Below are 18,609 nucleotides of genomic sequence, written 5' to 3'. Positions count from 1 at the left end.
ACTGGACTTTCTTGTTTTTTCTTTGAAGACATTTTGCTTCTCATTCAAGAAGCTTATTCAGTTCTAGCACGATACTTCTTCCTAAAGAAGTATAAATCCTTCCATTCCCCACTATCTTGTCAGAGCTGAAGAAGCTTCTTGGATGAGAACCAAAATGTCTTCAAGAAAAAACAAGGAAGTCCAGTTGCCTCCTGAAAAAGCATCTTTGGAACTACCATGACCTGAGATGACTGAGAATCTCTAGAGAATTCAGAGTTTGTGTAATGATGACACACCATCATGCTTTAGTCATTTTTACTCTCCTTCTCCTTATACTTTGGTTCAAGTTTACCCTCAGCTAGGAATGCTTGTAGTGGAATGTAGTCTGGATTCCCAGAAGGGAGGAGCTGCATTCCAGAGGACCAAAAGGCAGAAAAATTTAGATAGTTTGGCTGGGAAAAAGTGGGCCAAGATAGGGCCTCTTTAGAGCAGCGGTCATCAACCGGTGCGCTGCTGCCCACTGGTGGGCCACAACAAAATTTTGGTTGGCCACAGAGAAATCTAACCCCCAGAGCATCCCCCCCAAAGTAATTAATCCAGGTTGCGCAGAAACCCAAGGCTGCACAGCCCACATGGCCCACAGGAACCTGCCCCGCCCACTCACTCCTTATCAGGCAAACTTGCCTGCTAAATTACTATTTTTCCTTTTTCTTACCATCAGCTATTCTGCTGTGCTGGGAGATTTAGATTAGCTAGGAAGCAGTAAATGGTTGGATTTCTGAGGACTGAAGGTTCTATTATTCAGTGCAGACTCACAGCAAATTTTATGTGACATACTGAGCTAGCCTATGGCAGATAGATTGATCACTGAATAATTCTGTGAGCAACTCAAGCTGCCTGCCTGCTTTGCTTGATTTTGGGTAAAAGTTGCTCTTTTTTAATAAAAAAAATCAATATTTACATACATGGTGTGTTGTGAGTTAATTTTATGAGTTTGCTTGCAAGCAAATTTTATGTGACAGACTGAGCTAGCCAATGGCAGATAGATTGATCACTGAATGATTCTGTGAGCAACTCAAGCTGCCTGTCTGCTTTGCCTGATTTTGAGTAAAAGTTGCTCTTTTTTATAAAAAATTCAATATTTATATAAATATTTATAATATTTACATAGAAGCCATGCCCAGCCAGTCACGTGACCACCAAGCCACACCCACAAATTAGGCCATGCCCACAAAACCGGTTAGTGGTCCTTGGGATTTAAAATTATGAGTTTGGTGGTCCCTGAGGTCCAAAAGGTTAGCGACCCCTGCTTTAGAGAGTATCTTTAATATACAGCTAGTTCTCAACTTACAACAGTTTATTTAGTGACTGTTTGGAGTTACAGAAGCACTGAAAAAGTGACTTTTTTCCATACTTATGACTGTTGCAGCATCTGTTTGGTCACATGATTTACATTCAGATGTGTGACAACAGACTCACATTTATGACAGTTGCAGTGTCCCGGGGTCACATTTTTGCAACATTCTGACAACCAAAGCCCATGGGGAATCTAGATTCGCTTAACAACCATGTTTTTAATTTAAGAACTGCAGTGACTCACTTAACAAATATGGTGAGAAAAGTCATAAAATGTGGCAAAAGTGACTTGACAAATTTCTCAGCAGCATACATTTGGGGCTCAGTTATGGTTGTAAATTGAGGAGTATCTGTGGTTGCTTTAGTTCCTCACCTGTCTGTACGTGAGGAACAATAAGGGGAACTGCTTAAACATAACATTTTTCTTGGTGCTAATAGGGGTGTTGTTTGCTTACAGAAGAAAACGTTCTATTTTTGTTTCCTTGGATCCTGGAAGAAATGGCAGAATATAAATTCAGTAAATATGTACCAGTGCCTTCATTTAGTGACTGTCTAGTATTACGTTGACTTAAAATGTACATCTGTAGCTTTGAAATCAGCAGAAGGCTGGAGAAAAATAGAAGACCATACTAACTTGTGTGATTATGATTTAACTTTGTAACCTGTATGCATGGCATTTGCTAATTGCTTCTTATGTATCATCCCCACTTCTGGGTCAGGTGTCGGACTTTGGCTTGTCCAAGTTCAAGCGAGGAACTACCCAGCAATGTAACCTCAATTCTGGGGAAAGGAGTAGCTGTGGTGGGACCCTGGAGTTCATGCCTCCTGAATCCTTTGTCGATTTCAAGTACAAGCCAGCCACCAGCACAGATGTCTACAGGTGAGCTAGGTTGCATCTATTGTTCAATAAGGGATGCTAAATCTATGTGCACACCTTAGAGCTAAGTTTGGTTTGGAATTGATTCCCATTTGAAAGCAGATCTTGCTGGGAATCTGAGATCCATTCTGGGTCTCCATTTTATTTGCCTAAAACTGGCTTTCTGGAATATGAAGGTCTTTCATTTTATGATCAGACCATTTATTCTATTTCTTTCTATCCCTTTGGCTGAATCTGAAGTTCAACTAATAGAGAAAACACCTAACTGAATGGGCTACATGGGGTCAAATGTCATTAATTCTTGGATGGGAGACCACCAGGAAATCTGATCTACTTACTTTTACTTTTCAGTTATGGAATCCTCATATGGTCAGTATTAAGCAACCAAGAACCTTACCACAGTAAGTCATGCTTCACTTTGCTTTCTGCTTATTCAAGATTTCACATGTATCATCTTTCATAGGTAGACTAGATAGGAAAGAGATCAGATGGCTGTTCTTGTTTAAGGCTTCAGTAACCAAATCTTGCAAATCTGATAGTACAGATCTCCCACTATCTCTTTTATAGCCTGAGAAGTTAGGGAGGATCATTTCTGAGTTACTTTCTCTGCCCATTATGCATTTGAGGGCACCACCTCCCCTTATCTGACTGTTCCCTTCATAGCATTCCCTGTCTCCCAAAGTCATTCTCACATGCCATTAAAGCATGAAGTAACATTCATGTTACTCAATTTGTCCAACAATGACAAGGACATAATCAGACACTGTGACTGGATCAAACAGCATTACTTAAGATTGAGATCCACAAAAATCTCAGCTATGGCAACAAAGCCCTTTTAAAAATTACCAACATTTACAATAACAATTACCAGCAATAACAATTACCAACATTCAATGTGTTTGAATACTTAATGCAACATAAGGGGAAAGCTATTGGATGTGGGACGCAACCATGTTTTCTTTAATTAAGTTCAAATTTAAAAAAGGGTTTTCAATAGAGTAGAGTAGAACAGAAAAGAATTCTTTATTGGCCAGGTGTGATTGGACACACAAGGAATCTGTGCATAAGCTCTCAGTATACATACAAATAACAAGGGTATGTAGGTCATAGATCTATTATAGATAAGCCATAGATCATAGATCATAGTTACAATCATTAATCATCAGATACAAACCACAAGTGATAAATCATAAGATACCAGTAGGAGAATGTGGTAGGAACAATGAGAAGATGAGATGATGAGAAAGATGAGAAGGATAATAGCAATACAACTCTTCTACATGGATAAATATATTTAGGCCAAAGACAGTGCTGTAGAAATTTGGCATTCAACAGAGTGATGGTACAGGGGAAAAAAAAACTATCTTTGGGTATAGTTGTTTTGGCATGCAATGTCTTACCCACTGGTAATTCTTCTCTGAAAGCAAAGCACAACAAAGCAAATTCATCGTCTCCAAACTTATATTTGCTTAATTTCAGTTAAGCTCCCATAGAATCCTCAAGAGTATTCAGAATGATAATTTATTGGGAATTCTGTAGCATAATTCTGTGGCATGAAGGTAGAAATGGAGTTTAGATTGGTTTATGTTAGCAGCACAGCATGTACTGCTTAAATTTGCATAATGCATTAAATGTGCATTATGCAGTATTGCATAATTATGTCTACTTTCTTGACTTCTCTTGATCCTCCCTGCAGACACATCACCCCAGCCAGCACAGATAGAAAGATATGGAGATAATTATTTTTTTTACTTTCATCTCCACTCTTCCATTTCTTTTCTCTGTCCCTGTTGTTGAATGAGTCTGTATGGATGCCTGATTACCAGGGCTTGTGTGAAGCTCCATGTCAACTTGTAAAACATTCCTATGCCCATTTTCAAGTTGCCATGAGAAAGACGGGGGGGAGGGGGGGAGACCTGAAGGAGCATACGGCAAATAAAATAAGAAGCACATTTGAAGCTTATCTCTCAAAGATTGTAACTTAGGCAACTGGGTATTCTGCCTGTAAAAGTCCTTTATTGGAGAAAGTGAGTGATGACACCAGCCCATGAACGGATTTCATTGGAGAAGCTGAATTATGATACACCCAGGGGCATGAGGGAAGACAGGGTCATAGATGATTGTAAATTATGTGTCTCAGAATCAGCTTCATACAGGTCATACTGGCATGTCACTCCCAATAAAACTTTTGAAGTTTTTTGAAGTTTTTTGAAGTTTGGCTCAAGGCTTATGATTTAATTAGGGCGATCACCGGAATCCTGATACTCCGTTTAGAAAAGAATACCATTAGTAGTTTCTGTTTCCATTCCCTGCCCAGATCTCCACAATGCGAACATGAGTTCCCTGATCAAAATGCACATCCCACGAGGTCAAAGGCCACAGACAGAAGATCTGGAGAAGCAGGTCGATCAAGTGCTACAGCTGGCAAACGTGATTGATCTCATGAAAAGATGCTGGTCTAATGAGAAGGACCAGAGGCCGAGCTTCCAGGGTAAGGGAGATGCATAATGGCTTTCTTTGCACATAATCCAAGAAACATCCTTATTAAGAAGGGGCAGGATATTCAACAGCAAAGATGCATCCACCAGCTTTCTCTTCACTGGACTTTGGCTTGGGCTCACCATTAAAATAAACTGTATCTCAATAGCTATAAAGAATATCAGAATAGCAGGATAACAAAGTAGGAAGGGACCTTGGAGGTCTTCTAGTCCAACCCCCTGCACAAGAAGAAGACCCTCTTGTCCAACCTTCTTGTGCTTTAGAAAATATGTTGATCTTTTCTTCTTTGTGGCATGTGGGAAAGACCTTGGAGGACGGAGGAAAGAGATACTGCCTAGGGAATGGTCAGCATAGCCCACTGTAAACTGTGTGGAAAAAGAGACTCAGAAGGAACCCTCCCTAGTTTCTTTGGCTGTAAAAGTGATTTGTATTTTCAGACTTGTAAGATTCTGTTAATGTAGCTTTACCCTAATGTCTAATTACCTTATCTAGTTATGTTTCCTACTTGATCTAGCTGATAAGGCTCATAATAGTTGGAAGTCCACACTTTGCCATTTGTAAAAAAGGAAAGGCCATAATAGAATACGCTAAGATCCAAAGTTGACAAGGCAAAGAGCCACAGACATGGGACAGTATTTGTATTTCTCCACAATTTTTAGTAAGGAAATGTGGTGGTCCATCTACAGCAGAGACATCAAACTTCTAGTCCGTGGGTGGATGCATCACACATTAGCTACACCCACGCTCAGTTTAGTGAAGGGGAAAAAAGTCCCAATACGTTACGTGACACCATAATAGCCTGAGTTTGATATCCCTGCTCTACAAATAATACCTATTAAAACTCGCTGTCAGGGTTCCAATGGATGCCCTAATTAATTCATGAGTCTCAAGCAGTGGTGGGATTCAAATTGGTTTACCACTGCTTCAGTGGGCGTGGCTTGGTGGGCATGCTTTGCATGCATGTGTGCGCTTTGCACATATGTGTGGCAAACATGTGCTTTCCTACTGACCTTCTCCTGCACTCCTGCACTCTCCCTGTCACTTCAATAGCTGATGCATGGCAATCCGTTGTGCCACATGACACAGCTGAGCAGCAAAAGCAGGAAATAACGATCAGTCGGGAGCCGGGGCAAGGGGTTGGGCCCAGCAGCTGATCGTCAGAGTAAACCAGTTCACTCCCAGATGATCTTTGGAGCTACCGGCTTGGCCAAACTGGGCCGAACCAGTAGAATCCCATCTCTGGCCTCAAGCCAAGTTTCAAAAGAAATTATTTATTAGGAGCAACATGTCAGCACTTTTCCCAAGTGCAGTTGGCTCTGCCCCACATAATTTACTGTCTACCTATGACCCTATTTCCCCCCTCCTCCCAGGGTGTGTCATAAATCACCTTCTCCAATGGAGCACTTTTGTAGGCTGTAGAAAACACGCCCTCTCAGGCTCGCTCTTGTAATCTGGGATACAATCTGGAGAAAGATACATGTGGAATATGCTTCTGGTCATAGCAACTGAGCTTCTCCCCACTCCCCCTGCCTATGGCAACCCAAGAGCAGTCCAGGAATGCTTTACGAGTTGACACTAATGATACATTTTAAGTAGCAATAGGTTGTTGGTTTCGGTGCTTTGAGGGGAAAGGACAGGTTTGGGGCTATCAGGGATTTGGTGATAAGGGGCACCCATTTCTGCAATCCCCAACCCGGACCTTCCTGATGCAGAACTAACATAGTTGTGGAAGAGTTGAACTAGGACTAAAGAGCACAGTAAGCAAGCAAGGCCATTCCAATCAGGTATATACACCAAAGGACTTTGGGTTATCCAATCACTCTCTTTCAGCCCTCCCTGTCTTGCAGGGTCATTTTGGGGATAAAAATGAGAAAAACCTCTATTACATTCCACCTTGAACACTAGGAGGAAAGCCAAAATGCCAACAATAGATAATAATAATAATAATAATAATAATAATAATAATAATAATAATAATAATAATAATAATAATAATAATACAATGATTATAATAATAATGATTAACCTGTAACTTCTCAAGAAGTTAGCTATTATTTGTGGGTTTACTTTATAGACCACTGCTTGCTTAGGTTTCCTCAAACAACTGAACATTGTGGAGAAGATTCAGCTGGAAAAGAATGACTGTCCCATCTGAATGTCTGTGGCTAAGAAGGAACTTGAATTTGGACCTTTCCAGCCCTGGTTCAGGCTTCATTATATTGCATAATTCTCAATACCATGCAGCAAAAAAGTCATATTTTGCATGCCCAGATGGGCATATGCAGGAGTGGGATTTTACCAGTTTGGATTGGTTCTATAGAACCAGCTGTTATAATTCTGCACAGTTCGGAGAACTGGCAAATCGTGACCCAAGCTGGCCCTGCCTCACTGTGACCGCCCCTCCCCTCCACACCGAGTCAGTCCTTATCGTGTATGTGCAACTGTTCTGTCTCCAGTAAAGAGACCCGCAGACCGGAGTTGAATTCAGCTCTTTAATAATAACAGTAACTTCAACTGCAGTCAAAGCGCAGCAGCCTTTTTTATAGCGGCTGCTCCATGGCTCGCAACCAATGACATTTAGTTAAACTTCCCACTGCTATTGGTGGCCAATCAGGTACTAACGTTACTAACCAATCGTATTGTTGCTTCTGTTAACCAATAGGAATATCACCCTAGAAGTCTCTATTTAAATACACTACACCCCTCCCCTCTTGGTTCATTCCAACATAACGTAGTCGCGCAGGTAGGCAGGGCTCTTGTGAGTCCTTGTTGACCTGCGCAGTTCAGTCCCTGTGTTGGTCTCCACCGGTTCGGACAGGCCAGCTGTCCATTCCTCTCTTCCCTCTGGAATCTCCTGGAAGGTTGCCTCAACCATGCCGCTTCAGTCGTGTCTTGGGTTTGTTGGTCTTACTCTGCATTCTGGGCTTGCTGGATGGGCAGCGTGGTCTCCTCGCTGTGTGTGTGGGCAGGTCGAGTCGGCCTGGCTGCTTCTCCCCTGAAGGTCCTTCAACTCCTCTTGTTTCTCAAAGTTTTCTAAAGGTAAGTGATTTTTATTTTCTTTATTAAATTGTCCCCCTCCCCCTCTGGATTCTTTATTATTGTCTGGGGGTGTTTGGAAAAATGTTTGTTCTGCATTTCTGGGAACGTCGGTGTCTCGTTCAATGTGTCGGGACCGTAGCTGGTCGATGTGTCATTTCCACAATCTACCATTGGTGGTTTCTAAACAGTAGGAACAAGGGCCAGTGATTTGAGTAATCATTGCCGGTAGCCACAATGGTTCTCCAGTAAGAATTTTTGCATAGACTAAATCACCTGGTAAGAAGGAGCAGAACTTACTGGACGAGTCCGGTGGCTTTTCTGGGTTGTAGGTAGGGTGCAGTCTATCCAAGTAAGATCGCCATTTTCTTCCAATCAAAAGTTCAACTGGGCTCTTGTTCGTAGTTGTGCATGGTGTTATATGTTGGATGGTGAGCATGGTGTTGAGTTTTTCTTGCATATCACTTCCGTCGAGCCTTTCCAGTGCTTCTTTCATAAAACAAACCATGTGTTCCACGCTACCATTCGCCGCCGGATGAGCTGGTGCTGCCAAAGCATGTTGTATTCCATGTTCCGCAAGAAACTGTTCAAAAGCCAAGGCTGTAAACTGTGGCCCATTGTCCAATACTACTACATCTGGTAGACCATGGATGGTGAAAAGTTTTTTTAGTTGTTTGGTGATGGCTTCTGTGGTTGTTGAACTCATGGTGATGACTTCCAACCAGTTTGAATAGGCATCCACGATGATTAGATAAGTATAACCTTTTGTAGGGCCAGCGAAATCCATATGGATTCTTGACCAGGGGCCTCGGGGTGTCTCCCATTCGAGGACTGGTGCTGGGGGGGGGGGGCACTGGAAGATTGGCATTTGTTACATGTTTTAACCTAGGCTTCAATGTCTTTATCAATTCCTGGCCACCAAACGTAGCTTCTGGCCAGGGACTTCATTTTTACTATGCCGGGGTGTCCTTCGTGTAGCATGGTTAGCATCTTTTCTTGTAACTTTTTGGGAACCACCACCCTGTCTCCCCACAAAATGCACCTTTTTTCCAGCGATATTTCAGTTTGCCGGTTTCGGTTTTCATGTTTTCTGGCCAACCCTGTCCCACCCAGCTCATTATCCGGCTCATCAGTGCATCTTTAGCTGTTTCCCTGGCGATGTCTGATGCAGTGATTGGCCAATTTGGCATCGTTTCAATTTGTAGTGTCTGTGTGGTGGGAGCTGGATCGTCGTCGTGCCCTGGTAGTGGTGCATGGCTTAAGGCACCTGTGTGGGTTATGGCTTTTCCTGGGCGATAAATGAGTTTGTAACTATAAGCTGCTAGAAATTCTGACCATCTAGTCATTCTTGGGGACAGGATATTGGGGGTTGCCCTGTCTCTGGCTAGGATTCCAATAATGGTTTGTGGTCAGTAATCAAAGAAAATGTCCTACCATATAAGTATTCATGGAAACATTTCACTGCTGCCAAAGCGTCCCTGTCTAGTTGGCTGTAGTTTCTTTCGGTTTTGGATAATGTCTTGGAATAAAAGGCAATTGGTGCTTCCCTGCCATCTGGTAGTGTGTGGCTGAGTATTGTGCCTATTCCGAATGGCGAAGCGTCGCAAGTGACAGTTAGAGGTAGCGTGTTGTTGTATTGAATCAATACTGATTTCGATGTGATTAGATTTTTATTTTTTTGAATGCTGTTTCTTCTTGGTGGCCCCATTTCCAGTTGGCTTTTTTATCGAGGAGTCTATGCAGTGGTTCTGCTACTGTTGCCTTCTGTGGCAGAAAAACATGATAAAAATTAATGAGACCCCAAAAAGCCTGTAAATCCGTTTTGTTTTTGGGTCTGGGAGCTTCCTTAATTGCTCATTTTTTTTTCCTGTGGGGTGGATTCCTGCTTCATCAATCAGGTATCCCAGGAACTCAACCTGGTTTGTGGCAAGTTGGCATTTTTCTTTTTTGACCTTGAGTCCTGCTTGTCTAAATTTTGTCAGAACTGCCCTTAAATGGTCTTTTAGTTGTTTCTTGTTTTCAGCAGATATTAATATGTCATCGAAATAGGGCACCACCCCTTTTAGACCTTGTAGAAGGCATTCCATTAGGCTCTGGAAAACGCCAGGGGCTACGCTTACACTGAATTGTAATCTATTGCATTTATATGCTCCTCTGTGCATTATGATGGTTTGTGCCTCGGCTGTTTCAGGATCAACGGTTAATTGTTGATATGCCTGCGCGAGGTTGAGTTTTGCAAAAATTCTGCCTCTTCCCAATTAATACGGGTATTGGACTACTGGAACGGGGTATGCGCTCTGTTGCAATGCATGGTTCAGGGTCGCCTTATAGTCACCACAGATGCGCATGGACCCATCAGTTTTTATAGGGGTCACAATTGGGGTCTCCCATCTGGCATGGTCAGTTGGCTCTAGAACCCCCTGAGCGATTAGTTTGTTTAGTTGTTCGTCAATTTTAGGTCTTAGTGCAAATGGTACCCGTCTGGCTTTGAGCCTAACTGGAGCTACGTTTGGGTTTAAGTTAAATGATATAGGGGTCCCAGGGTACTTGCCTAAGGTCCCGTCAAACACATCATGGAATTCTTCCATCAGGTCTTTTTCCCAGTCAGTCATGGTGTTGTTGTTTATTCCTGTCACCTCGATCCCGAGTGGTTCGAACCATTCTAAACTGAGCAGGCTGGGCCGATCTCTGTCAACGATGGTTAATGGCAGGATCTTGGTGTGCCTTTTAAAACTTACTTTGAATTGTCCTAGCCCTAGTACCGGTATTCCTTGATGATTAAGCTTTGCTTCTCAAGTTGTCTGCGTAGTCCTTGATGATAGTAGTCCTTGATGATAGTAGTCCTTGATGATTAAGCTTTGCTTCTCAAGTTGTCTGCGTTGTATGTCGGGAATTAAGCTTTTTATTGTGTTCCATGACACCATTGATAAATACGAACCGGAGTCTACTTCCATCTCGTACGGCTCACCTTCAATCAGGACGTTGACTCTAACCTTCTTAGTGTTTATTGTTCTGGCCATCCCAATTGTGATAGTTTGGTGCGTTTCTTCCTTTTCATCTTTCTGCTGACCTTTTCCGTCATGATTCCAATGGCTTCCGGTTGTCCTTTCTTTGTTTCGGGGGTGGTGGTGGTGGTGGTGGTACTGCCCTGTCGCCTTGAATTATAGCTCTTTTTCTTTCGGCATACCCTTGCGATGTGTCCCCGTTTCTCACAATGCCGGCAGGTGGCATCCAGGAATCAACACTCAGATCTTGGTGGTTTCCGCCTTAACCCACACACTGGAATTTGGATCTTCTGCTTCGTCTCTCTCTCTGGTTCCTTTCTGAGTAGAGTCTGTTCACTTCCTCATCTTCGTCATCTGAATCGGTTGATGATTCGATGTCCTCATGGTGAGAGGACGTGGCAGCGTGCTTTTGGGTTCCCTTTGTCTTCTTCTCTTTGTTCATGCTTGGGCTGCCCACCATATTCATCTGCTTCATTTTTGCTGCAGATTTTTTTGCGGCTTCAGCAGCAGTTGCTTCAGTAATAGCTTCGTTGACGGTGATGTTTGGTCAGTTTAGTAGTTTGCTCTGTAAAGTTGCGTCTCTTAGTCCCAGGACTATGCGATCCCTCATGGCTTCGTCCATGTTGAGGAATTCGCATGTCCCCCCAATGTCTCTTAATGCTGCTATGAAGTCTCCAATGCTCTCACCTTCTAGTTGGTCGTGCTTGTCAAACTCGTGTCTTCTAATTAGGTTGGATAAGGCCAGTGCGTAATGGTTCCTCAACATCCGATTCAGGTCTGGCCATGCCATCTGTTTAACATCATTTGGTCTTGCTAACGCTTTGGCCATTTTAAAAACAGTCGGACCGCAATGCGTTAGGAAAATGTCTCTCTTCCTTTGGTCAGTGATTCCTTGCAGCTCGTTGCTATCTAAAAACATCAGGAATCTGTCAATGTACGACTCCCAGTCTTCTTCGGCTGGGTTGAATGGTGCGGGTGGTGAATTGTTGCCGGCCATCTTGTTGGTCCTTCGGCTGTCGTTGCCACGTGCTTATGGTCTTTGTCTCTTTAATCCCACCTTCCTCGCCAGTGTTCTCTCACCAGTAAAGAGACTCGCAGACAGGAGTTGAATTCAGCTCTTTAATAATAACAGTAACTTCAACTGCAGTCGAACCGCAGCAGCCCTTTTTATAGCGGCTGCTCCATGGCTCACAACCAATGACATTTAGTTAAACTTCCCGCCGCTATTGGCGGCCAATCAGGTACTAACGTTACTAACCAATCGTATCATTTCTTCTGTTAACCAATAGGAATATCACCCTAGAAGTCTCTATTTAAATACACTACAGCAACATTGCGCACATGCCCGACATCACTGACTGGGTCCTTCCCTGCCTAGTCACTCCTTAAGGTATTTCTTTTTTCCCCCTCCTAATGATCAGCTGTTCCTATGATCAGCTGTGCTGGGATTCCCTTCACTTACTTACTGCTTTGCCCAGGAGACTTCCCTGATGCCCAGGACGGCAAAAATGGAGGAGGGGGGACAGGGAAGCTTCCTTGAAGCAAAAACACCTCCCCAGAGGCTCCCCTGAAGCCCAGATGGCCCCAAACAAAGCATGTGTGTGTGTGCTGTGTGACCCTCCAGGCTCCATTTTTTTCCTTCCTGAGCCTAGGGAAGCCTTCTGGGAGCAAAAACACCCCCTAGGAGGTTTCTCTGAGGCCCAGGAGGCCACAAAACAGAGTTTAGGGGGGTGCTGCGTGCTCCCCTGTGCTCCATTTCTTTCCTTCCTGAGCCCCAGGGAAGCCTTCTGGGAGCAAAAAAACAGCCCCCATGAGGTTTTCCTGAGGCCCAGAAGGCTCAAAAAATGGGGGAAGGGGGTGCTGCCAAAAAAGAAGAAGCCACACCCACCCAGTCACATGGCCAAGCCCACCTAGCCACGCTCACACAACCGGTTGTTACAAAATTTGAATCCCACCCCCTGGGCATATGTGCAGTAGTTGCCCTTCTCCAAACACTGTACTGTCCTCTCATCCTTGGTAATTTGATGCCATGAGGGGTCCTTCATGCTCTCTGAATTTAGTTGTTTTATTGCAGACATTTCTTTACCAAACTAGATAACATTATCAGTGCTAGTAAAAAATGGGGTTTGCTGTCACTTTTTTTATTACAGTGACTTGTCCTGGTAATATTGGGTAGGAGTAGTCTTGGAGATTCTTTGGTTGAACTATTGATTAGCTTGTTTGCTAGTTCCTAAATTGGGGTATTGTTTAATTCTTTATTGTGGGTCTGCTGTTAATATTAGTGTTACTCTATGCTCATTGGGTGTTGATTGCTGGTAGAGAGATGTTTTGCCTTTTGTTCCCTTTTTGTCTTGTTGATGTCTCTTTTGCACAGTATGTAGCTTTGGTTTATGTCTATGTATTCATTGATGGCCAATTCGTCAGAGTGCCAGGTTTTCAGGAATTCTCTACTTTTTAAAAAAATCAGATAGTCCTCAATTTATGACCACAATTGAACCCAAAATTTCTGTTGCTAAACAAGACCGTGGTTAAATGAATTTTGCCCCATTTTATGACCTTTCTCGCCACCATTGTCAAGTTAAGAATCAATTGTTAAGAATCATTGCAATTGTTAAGTTAGTAACCCGGTTACTAAGTGAATCGGGCTTCCCCATTGACTTTGCTTGTCGGAACGTCACAATATGACCCTGGGACACTGCAGCCGTCATTAATATGAGTCTGTTTTTGATCATGTGACTATGGGGATGCAGCAATGGTCACAATTGTGAAAAATGGTCATAAGTCACTTTTCTCAGTGCTGCTGTAACTTTGAACGGTCAATAAACGAAGTCAAGGACTGCCTGTATTATTCTTTGAAGCAATTTTTTAAAATGAGTATCATCTCCACTGTTTAGAAGGAGGTGAAGAAAGGCATGAATGCCCCCCTCAGTCCTGTAGAAAGAAAAATCCATCTGGTTCAGTTCCAAGCTGGGAGAAAAGTGCTAGAAATAAAATGGAGGCTGATTGGAAAGAGCATCCATTTATTGATGAAGCAGAACCACAACATGAAGTTCTGGGACAGCTAACAAATTAGCTTGATGAGGGGCAAGAATTTTTATACAGTTTACAACAGGGATGTCAAACTCAATTTCATTGAGGGCCACATTAGAGCTGTGATTGACCTTGGGGGACGGGGTGGGCATGGCTGACTGGGTGGATGTGGCCAACTGGGTGGGCATGGCCAGCTCGACACTATTCCCCAAACTGCTGGCATATTTCCTCTTCACACTGGGTAGACTGGGCTGAAGCCATGCTGGCCCGCTGTTTCTTCTTCATATTGGGTAGACTGGGCCAAGGCAACATTAGCCAGCTCCTTACATTTTCCAGGACAGCCCCGTAGGCCATATCTGACAATATTGCAGGCTGGATCTGGCCCGCAGGCCTTGTGTTTGACACTCCTGGATTACAGTATTTTGTAATTTTGAAGTTTGCTTTGTGGGCTTTTATCATTTGATTGGTTTTGCAAAGGCACATGATGGGTCTTAATGATCAGCTTCCTTAGTCCCAGGCCTGTCAGGCATGTGTAATTGATGTTATTCTCTTATCGGTTGCCTCTAGCCTGCTTTTCTAAATGGACTGGTATTGTTTCCACTTTTCTCAATGAATGGGCTTAAGGTCATGTCCTCTCCTTAATCACGTCACCTGGAAGTGAAGGTGTTTTATCAGTGAATAGGCTGACCCAGTCTTTCTTAATGGGCGCAAAAATCTCTATCTCTAAAGATTTCAGGCATCTGCTGGAAGCTGTTTTACTATGCAGGAAACGGGGTTGCTTGCTGCCTCTAAGAGCACATTTATCCATTTCTCCTTTGGGGAAATATTATATTCTGCCTCTTTTAATATTCCCCAAAACATTAAATTCTTCGGGGGCACAGCTTCCCATAGTCATTTACTCATTCTTGTTTTTCCCTCATTTCTCAGATTGCAGAGAAAAAATGGAAGTCGTGTATTCCTGTTACAAGTGGAAGATTACGCCAGCTGTCAGAGAAATCCAAGACATTTTGGTAAATAAATTCTTAAAAATGCATTCTTATGCTTAGCCCCCAGAGGGCAGCAAAGCTCCAGTTTTGCCATGCAGTATTTCCATGCAAACATGATCATTTTTTCTTTTCTTTTTTTATGCCATCATATTTCCTGGATGGTTATTTTGCTACATAAGCAATAATTCTGTCTCATATGAACGAAACAGAGCTAGTCCTCGATGTACGACCACAACAGAGCCCCAAATTTCTGTCGCTAAATAAGACATTGGTCAAGTGAGTTTTGCTCCATTTTACAACCTTTCATGCTACAGTTCTTAAGCAAATCACTGCAGTTGTTAAGTTAGTAACACGCTTATTAAGTGAATCTGGCTTCCCCACTGACTTTGCTTGTCAGAAGGTGGCAAAAGAGGATCACATGACCCCAGGGACACTGTAAGTGACATAAATGAGAGTCAGTTGCCAGGCATCTGAATTTAGATCATGTGACCAGAGGGATGCTGCAATGGTAAGTGTGAAAAATGGTCATAAGTCACTTTCTTCATTTATACAGTTGTAACTTTGAACAGTCACTAAATGAACTGTTTTAAGTTGAGGACTACATTTAAATTACCATCAGACAGCCCCACATATATATCCCTTGTTTTTACTAAACATGTGAAATAAGGAATAGGTAATCCTTGACTAAAAAACATTCTGAGCCGTGGTGGCACAGTGCAGTGCTGCAGGCTAATTCTTCTGACTGCCAGATGCTCAAGGTTGACTCAGCCTTTCATCCTTCCGAGGTGGGTCAAATTAGGACCCAGATTGTTGGGGGCTATAGACTGACTCTGTAAACCTCTTAAACAGGACTGTAAAGCACTGTGAAGCAATATAAGTCTAAGTGCTATTGTTTTTAGTGACTGTTCAAACTTACAACAGTACTGAAAAAAGTGACTTACAAAAGGTCCTTCCAACTATGACCCCTGCAGCAAACCATTTACAATGGTTACAGAGTCCCAAGGACCTGTGATTACTATTTGTGACTTTCCCAGCTGGTTTCTGACCAGTAAAGTAAAAGGGGTAGGGGGGAAGGAACCAAGATTCATTTAACAACTAGTTAACTGGTGTCATTTGCACGTTGTAAAATTGCGTTCATCTCACTTACCACTTCTTTACTTAGTAATGAAAATTGTGGTCCAAATTGTGATCATAAATCAAGGATTTCCTGTACTCTAGAGTGAAAATTTCTTGACTTGGGGTGATCAGTGAGAATGTTAGATTTATCTGGAATCCATGCCCTTCTTTTTTGGGGAAAGGCATGGATTCCAGATGAGTTTTGAGTGGTACAACAGGGACTGGGAGACAGTCCCTCCCCAAAACCTCAGGAATTCAAAATAGGCAGTGGCAAAAATATCATTTAATTTACCTTGTTAAAATGAATTACCAATATATAGGTAAAGGTAAAGGTTCCCCTCGCACATACGTGCTTGTCATTTCTGGCTCTAGGGGGTGGTGCTCATCTCCATTACAAAGCCGAAGAGCCAGGGCTGTCCAAAGACGTCTCTGTGGTCATATGGCTGGCATGAATAAATGCTGAAGACGCACAGGACGCTGTTACCTTCCCACCAAAGGGGTCCCTGTTTTTCTACTTGCATTTTTACATGCTTTCAAACTGCTAGGTTGGCAGAAGCTGGGACAAGTAATGGGAGCTCATTCTGTTACGTGGCACTAGGGATTCAAACTGCCAAACTGCCAACCTTTCTGATCGACAAACTTAACGTCTTGGCCACTGAGCAATGAGGACAATTAACCAATGGAACAGCTTGCCTCCAGAAGCTGTAGGAACTTCATCAGTAGTAGTTTTTAAGAAGAGACCGGAAAGCCACTTGTCTCAATTGATATAGGGTCCCCTGCTTGAGCAGAGGGTTAATCTTGAAGATTTTCAAGGTCTTCCAGCTCTACTCTGATTGATTGAAATGCTTCCCTATTCATTTCTTAAACTCTTTACAATCCATTGGCAATTCTGGCCTCTAAAATCCATGCACTGGATTTCAGAGGAAAGGGGATCTCCTTGTTCATGTGTCTCCAATTTCCCCCCCCTGCAGCCCCGCTTTCACCTCCTCATTTTCCTTTGTTATTCTCAGGCCGATCAAGGTTTGCTTTGACATTTCTCTTGGGAGTGTTTTACAATTTATGTGATAGTTTTTACAAGACCCTGAAGACCTGGTTTTACCAACGGGAGTGTGATAGAACAGTGCAGAAGCTGAAGTAATCGATTCAATGAGTGGGATTAAGGGCTTGCAAGCTTTATGTATTTTATGTTTTTTTTTAAAAAAAATGCTTATGTTGCTTTTTCTTCTTTTTAAAAATTGTTCTATTCTACTTTTTTGTTGCTTTTATTTTTGGTTTGTTATTTTGAAGCCATCCAGAGTCTTAAAGAGAGAGAAAGAAAGAGAGAGAGAGAGATGGGGGGAGGGAGAGGGGGGAAGCAGATAGACAGACAGAGACAGAAAGCAAATAAATATAGATAGTCCTCAAGTTACAACAGTTCACTAAGTGACCATTCAAAGTTACAACAGCATTGAAAAAAGTGACTTATGGCCATTTTTCACACTTATGTCTCTTGCAACATCCCTATGGTCATGTGATCTACATTTGGATGCTTGGCAACTGACTCACATTTATGATGGTTGCAGTGTCCTGGGAGTCATGCAATCCCCCTTTTGCGACCTTCTGACAAGCAAAATCAATGGGGAAGCCAGTTTCCCTGAACATCCGTGTTACTCATTGAATAACTGCAGTGACTCGCTTAAGAAATATGGCAAGAAAAGTTGAGAAATGAGGCAAAACTCGCTGAATAAATTTCTCACTTAGCAACATAAATTGTGGGCCCAATTTGTGGCTGTATGTCGAGGAGTACCTCTAAATAGCAATAGCAAGTAGACTTATACACTGCTTCATTCTGCTTTATAGCCCCTCTCTAAGCCCCCACTGTAGACCACTACAGTGTCAACCTATTGCATCCAACAATCTGGGTCCTCATTTTACCAACCTTGGAAGGTTGGAAGGCTGAGTCAACATTGAAACCTGTGGTTTCTGTTGCTTAAGCCACCTCTTTCCACCTTTCTGAAAGTCTCATTAACTGTTCACCTCCCAGTATTAAAAACACCCAAATATAGTTGCCCAGAATTCCTTGGGATCTTTCTGGGCAACAAAAGAAGTGTGAGAAGATGAGGAGACAGACAGCCTATTATATAGCAAAAGGCAGGTGTACCACTTACCCAGTGGTGGGATTCAAAATTGTTTACTACCGGTTCTATGGGTGTGGCTTGGTGGACATGGCTTTGTGGGCATGGCAGGGGAAGGATACTGTAAAATCCCCATTACCTCCTCACTCCACTAACCTGCTTTCTAGCTCCATTCTCCTGTGCAGGGCAACAGAGGAAGACCCAGCCGATCAGCTGGGACTCGGGAGGCAGGAGGTGGGGCCAGTCAGAGGTGGTATTTGCTGGTTCTCCAAATTATTCAAAATTTCCGCTACTGGTTCTCCAGAACTGGTCAGAGCCTGCTGAATACCACCTCTACCCTTAACCCCATCTGTCCACGACAATTTCAGGTAAATGGCTGACTCTTTTTAAACATTCTCTTTTCTTAAATGAAATGAATACTGGTAGAGAGGGGAAATGCAAGCTAATAGATTAGTTTACTCACTTCTAGATCACTGTAATCTCGAGCTCTACGGAGATACTCAATTAGTCAGCTCATGGTTGTTCCAAAGGTTTTTTTCTTCCCAAAAAGGCAACTGTGCTTCCAAGGAAGGCTGGTTGCCGTTTAGAAAAGGACCTTTGGGACCTAATCT

The 18,609-nt window shown here is 42.9% G+C and overlaps 1 protein-coding gene across 5 annotated transcripts in view; it reads left to right on the top strand.

Annotated features, from left to right (window-relative positions):
* Positions 1-18,609, top strand: part of LOC113450843 (receptor-interacting serine/threonine-protein kinase 3) — a 41,957-nt gene that overhangs the window by 11,417 nt on the left and 11,931 nt on the right. For 3 of the 5 annotated variants that reach the window (XM_026722157.2, XM_087916270.1, XM_087916269.1), the window contains 4 exons: positions 2,055-2,215; positions 2,564-2,613; positions 4,530-4,703; positions 14,710-14,792. In XM_026722157.2, the coding sequence (XP_026577942.1) occupies positions 2,055-2,215; positions 2,564-2,613; positions 4,530-4,703; positions 14,710-14,792 (468 nt within the window). The remainder of the gene's footprint in view (positions 1-2,054; positions 2,216-2,563; positions 2,614-4,529; positions 4,704-14,709; positions 14,793-18,609) is intronic. The other 2 variants (XM_087916272.1, XM_087916271.1) reach the window with 1 other exon arrangement.

Source organism: Pseudonaja textilis, chromosome Z (genome assembly GCF_049901715.1).
Source record: "Pseudonaja textilis isolate UNSWEBS1 chromosome Z, rPseTex1.2, whole genome shotgun sequence".
Classification (NCBI taxonomy): domain Eukaryota; kingdom Metazoa; phylum Chordata; class Lepidosauria; order Squamata; family Elapidae; genus Pseudonaja; species Pseudonaja textilis.
This window is presented reverse-complemented; position numbering and strand designations above follow the sequence as displayed.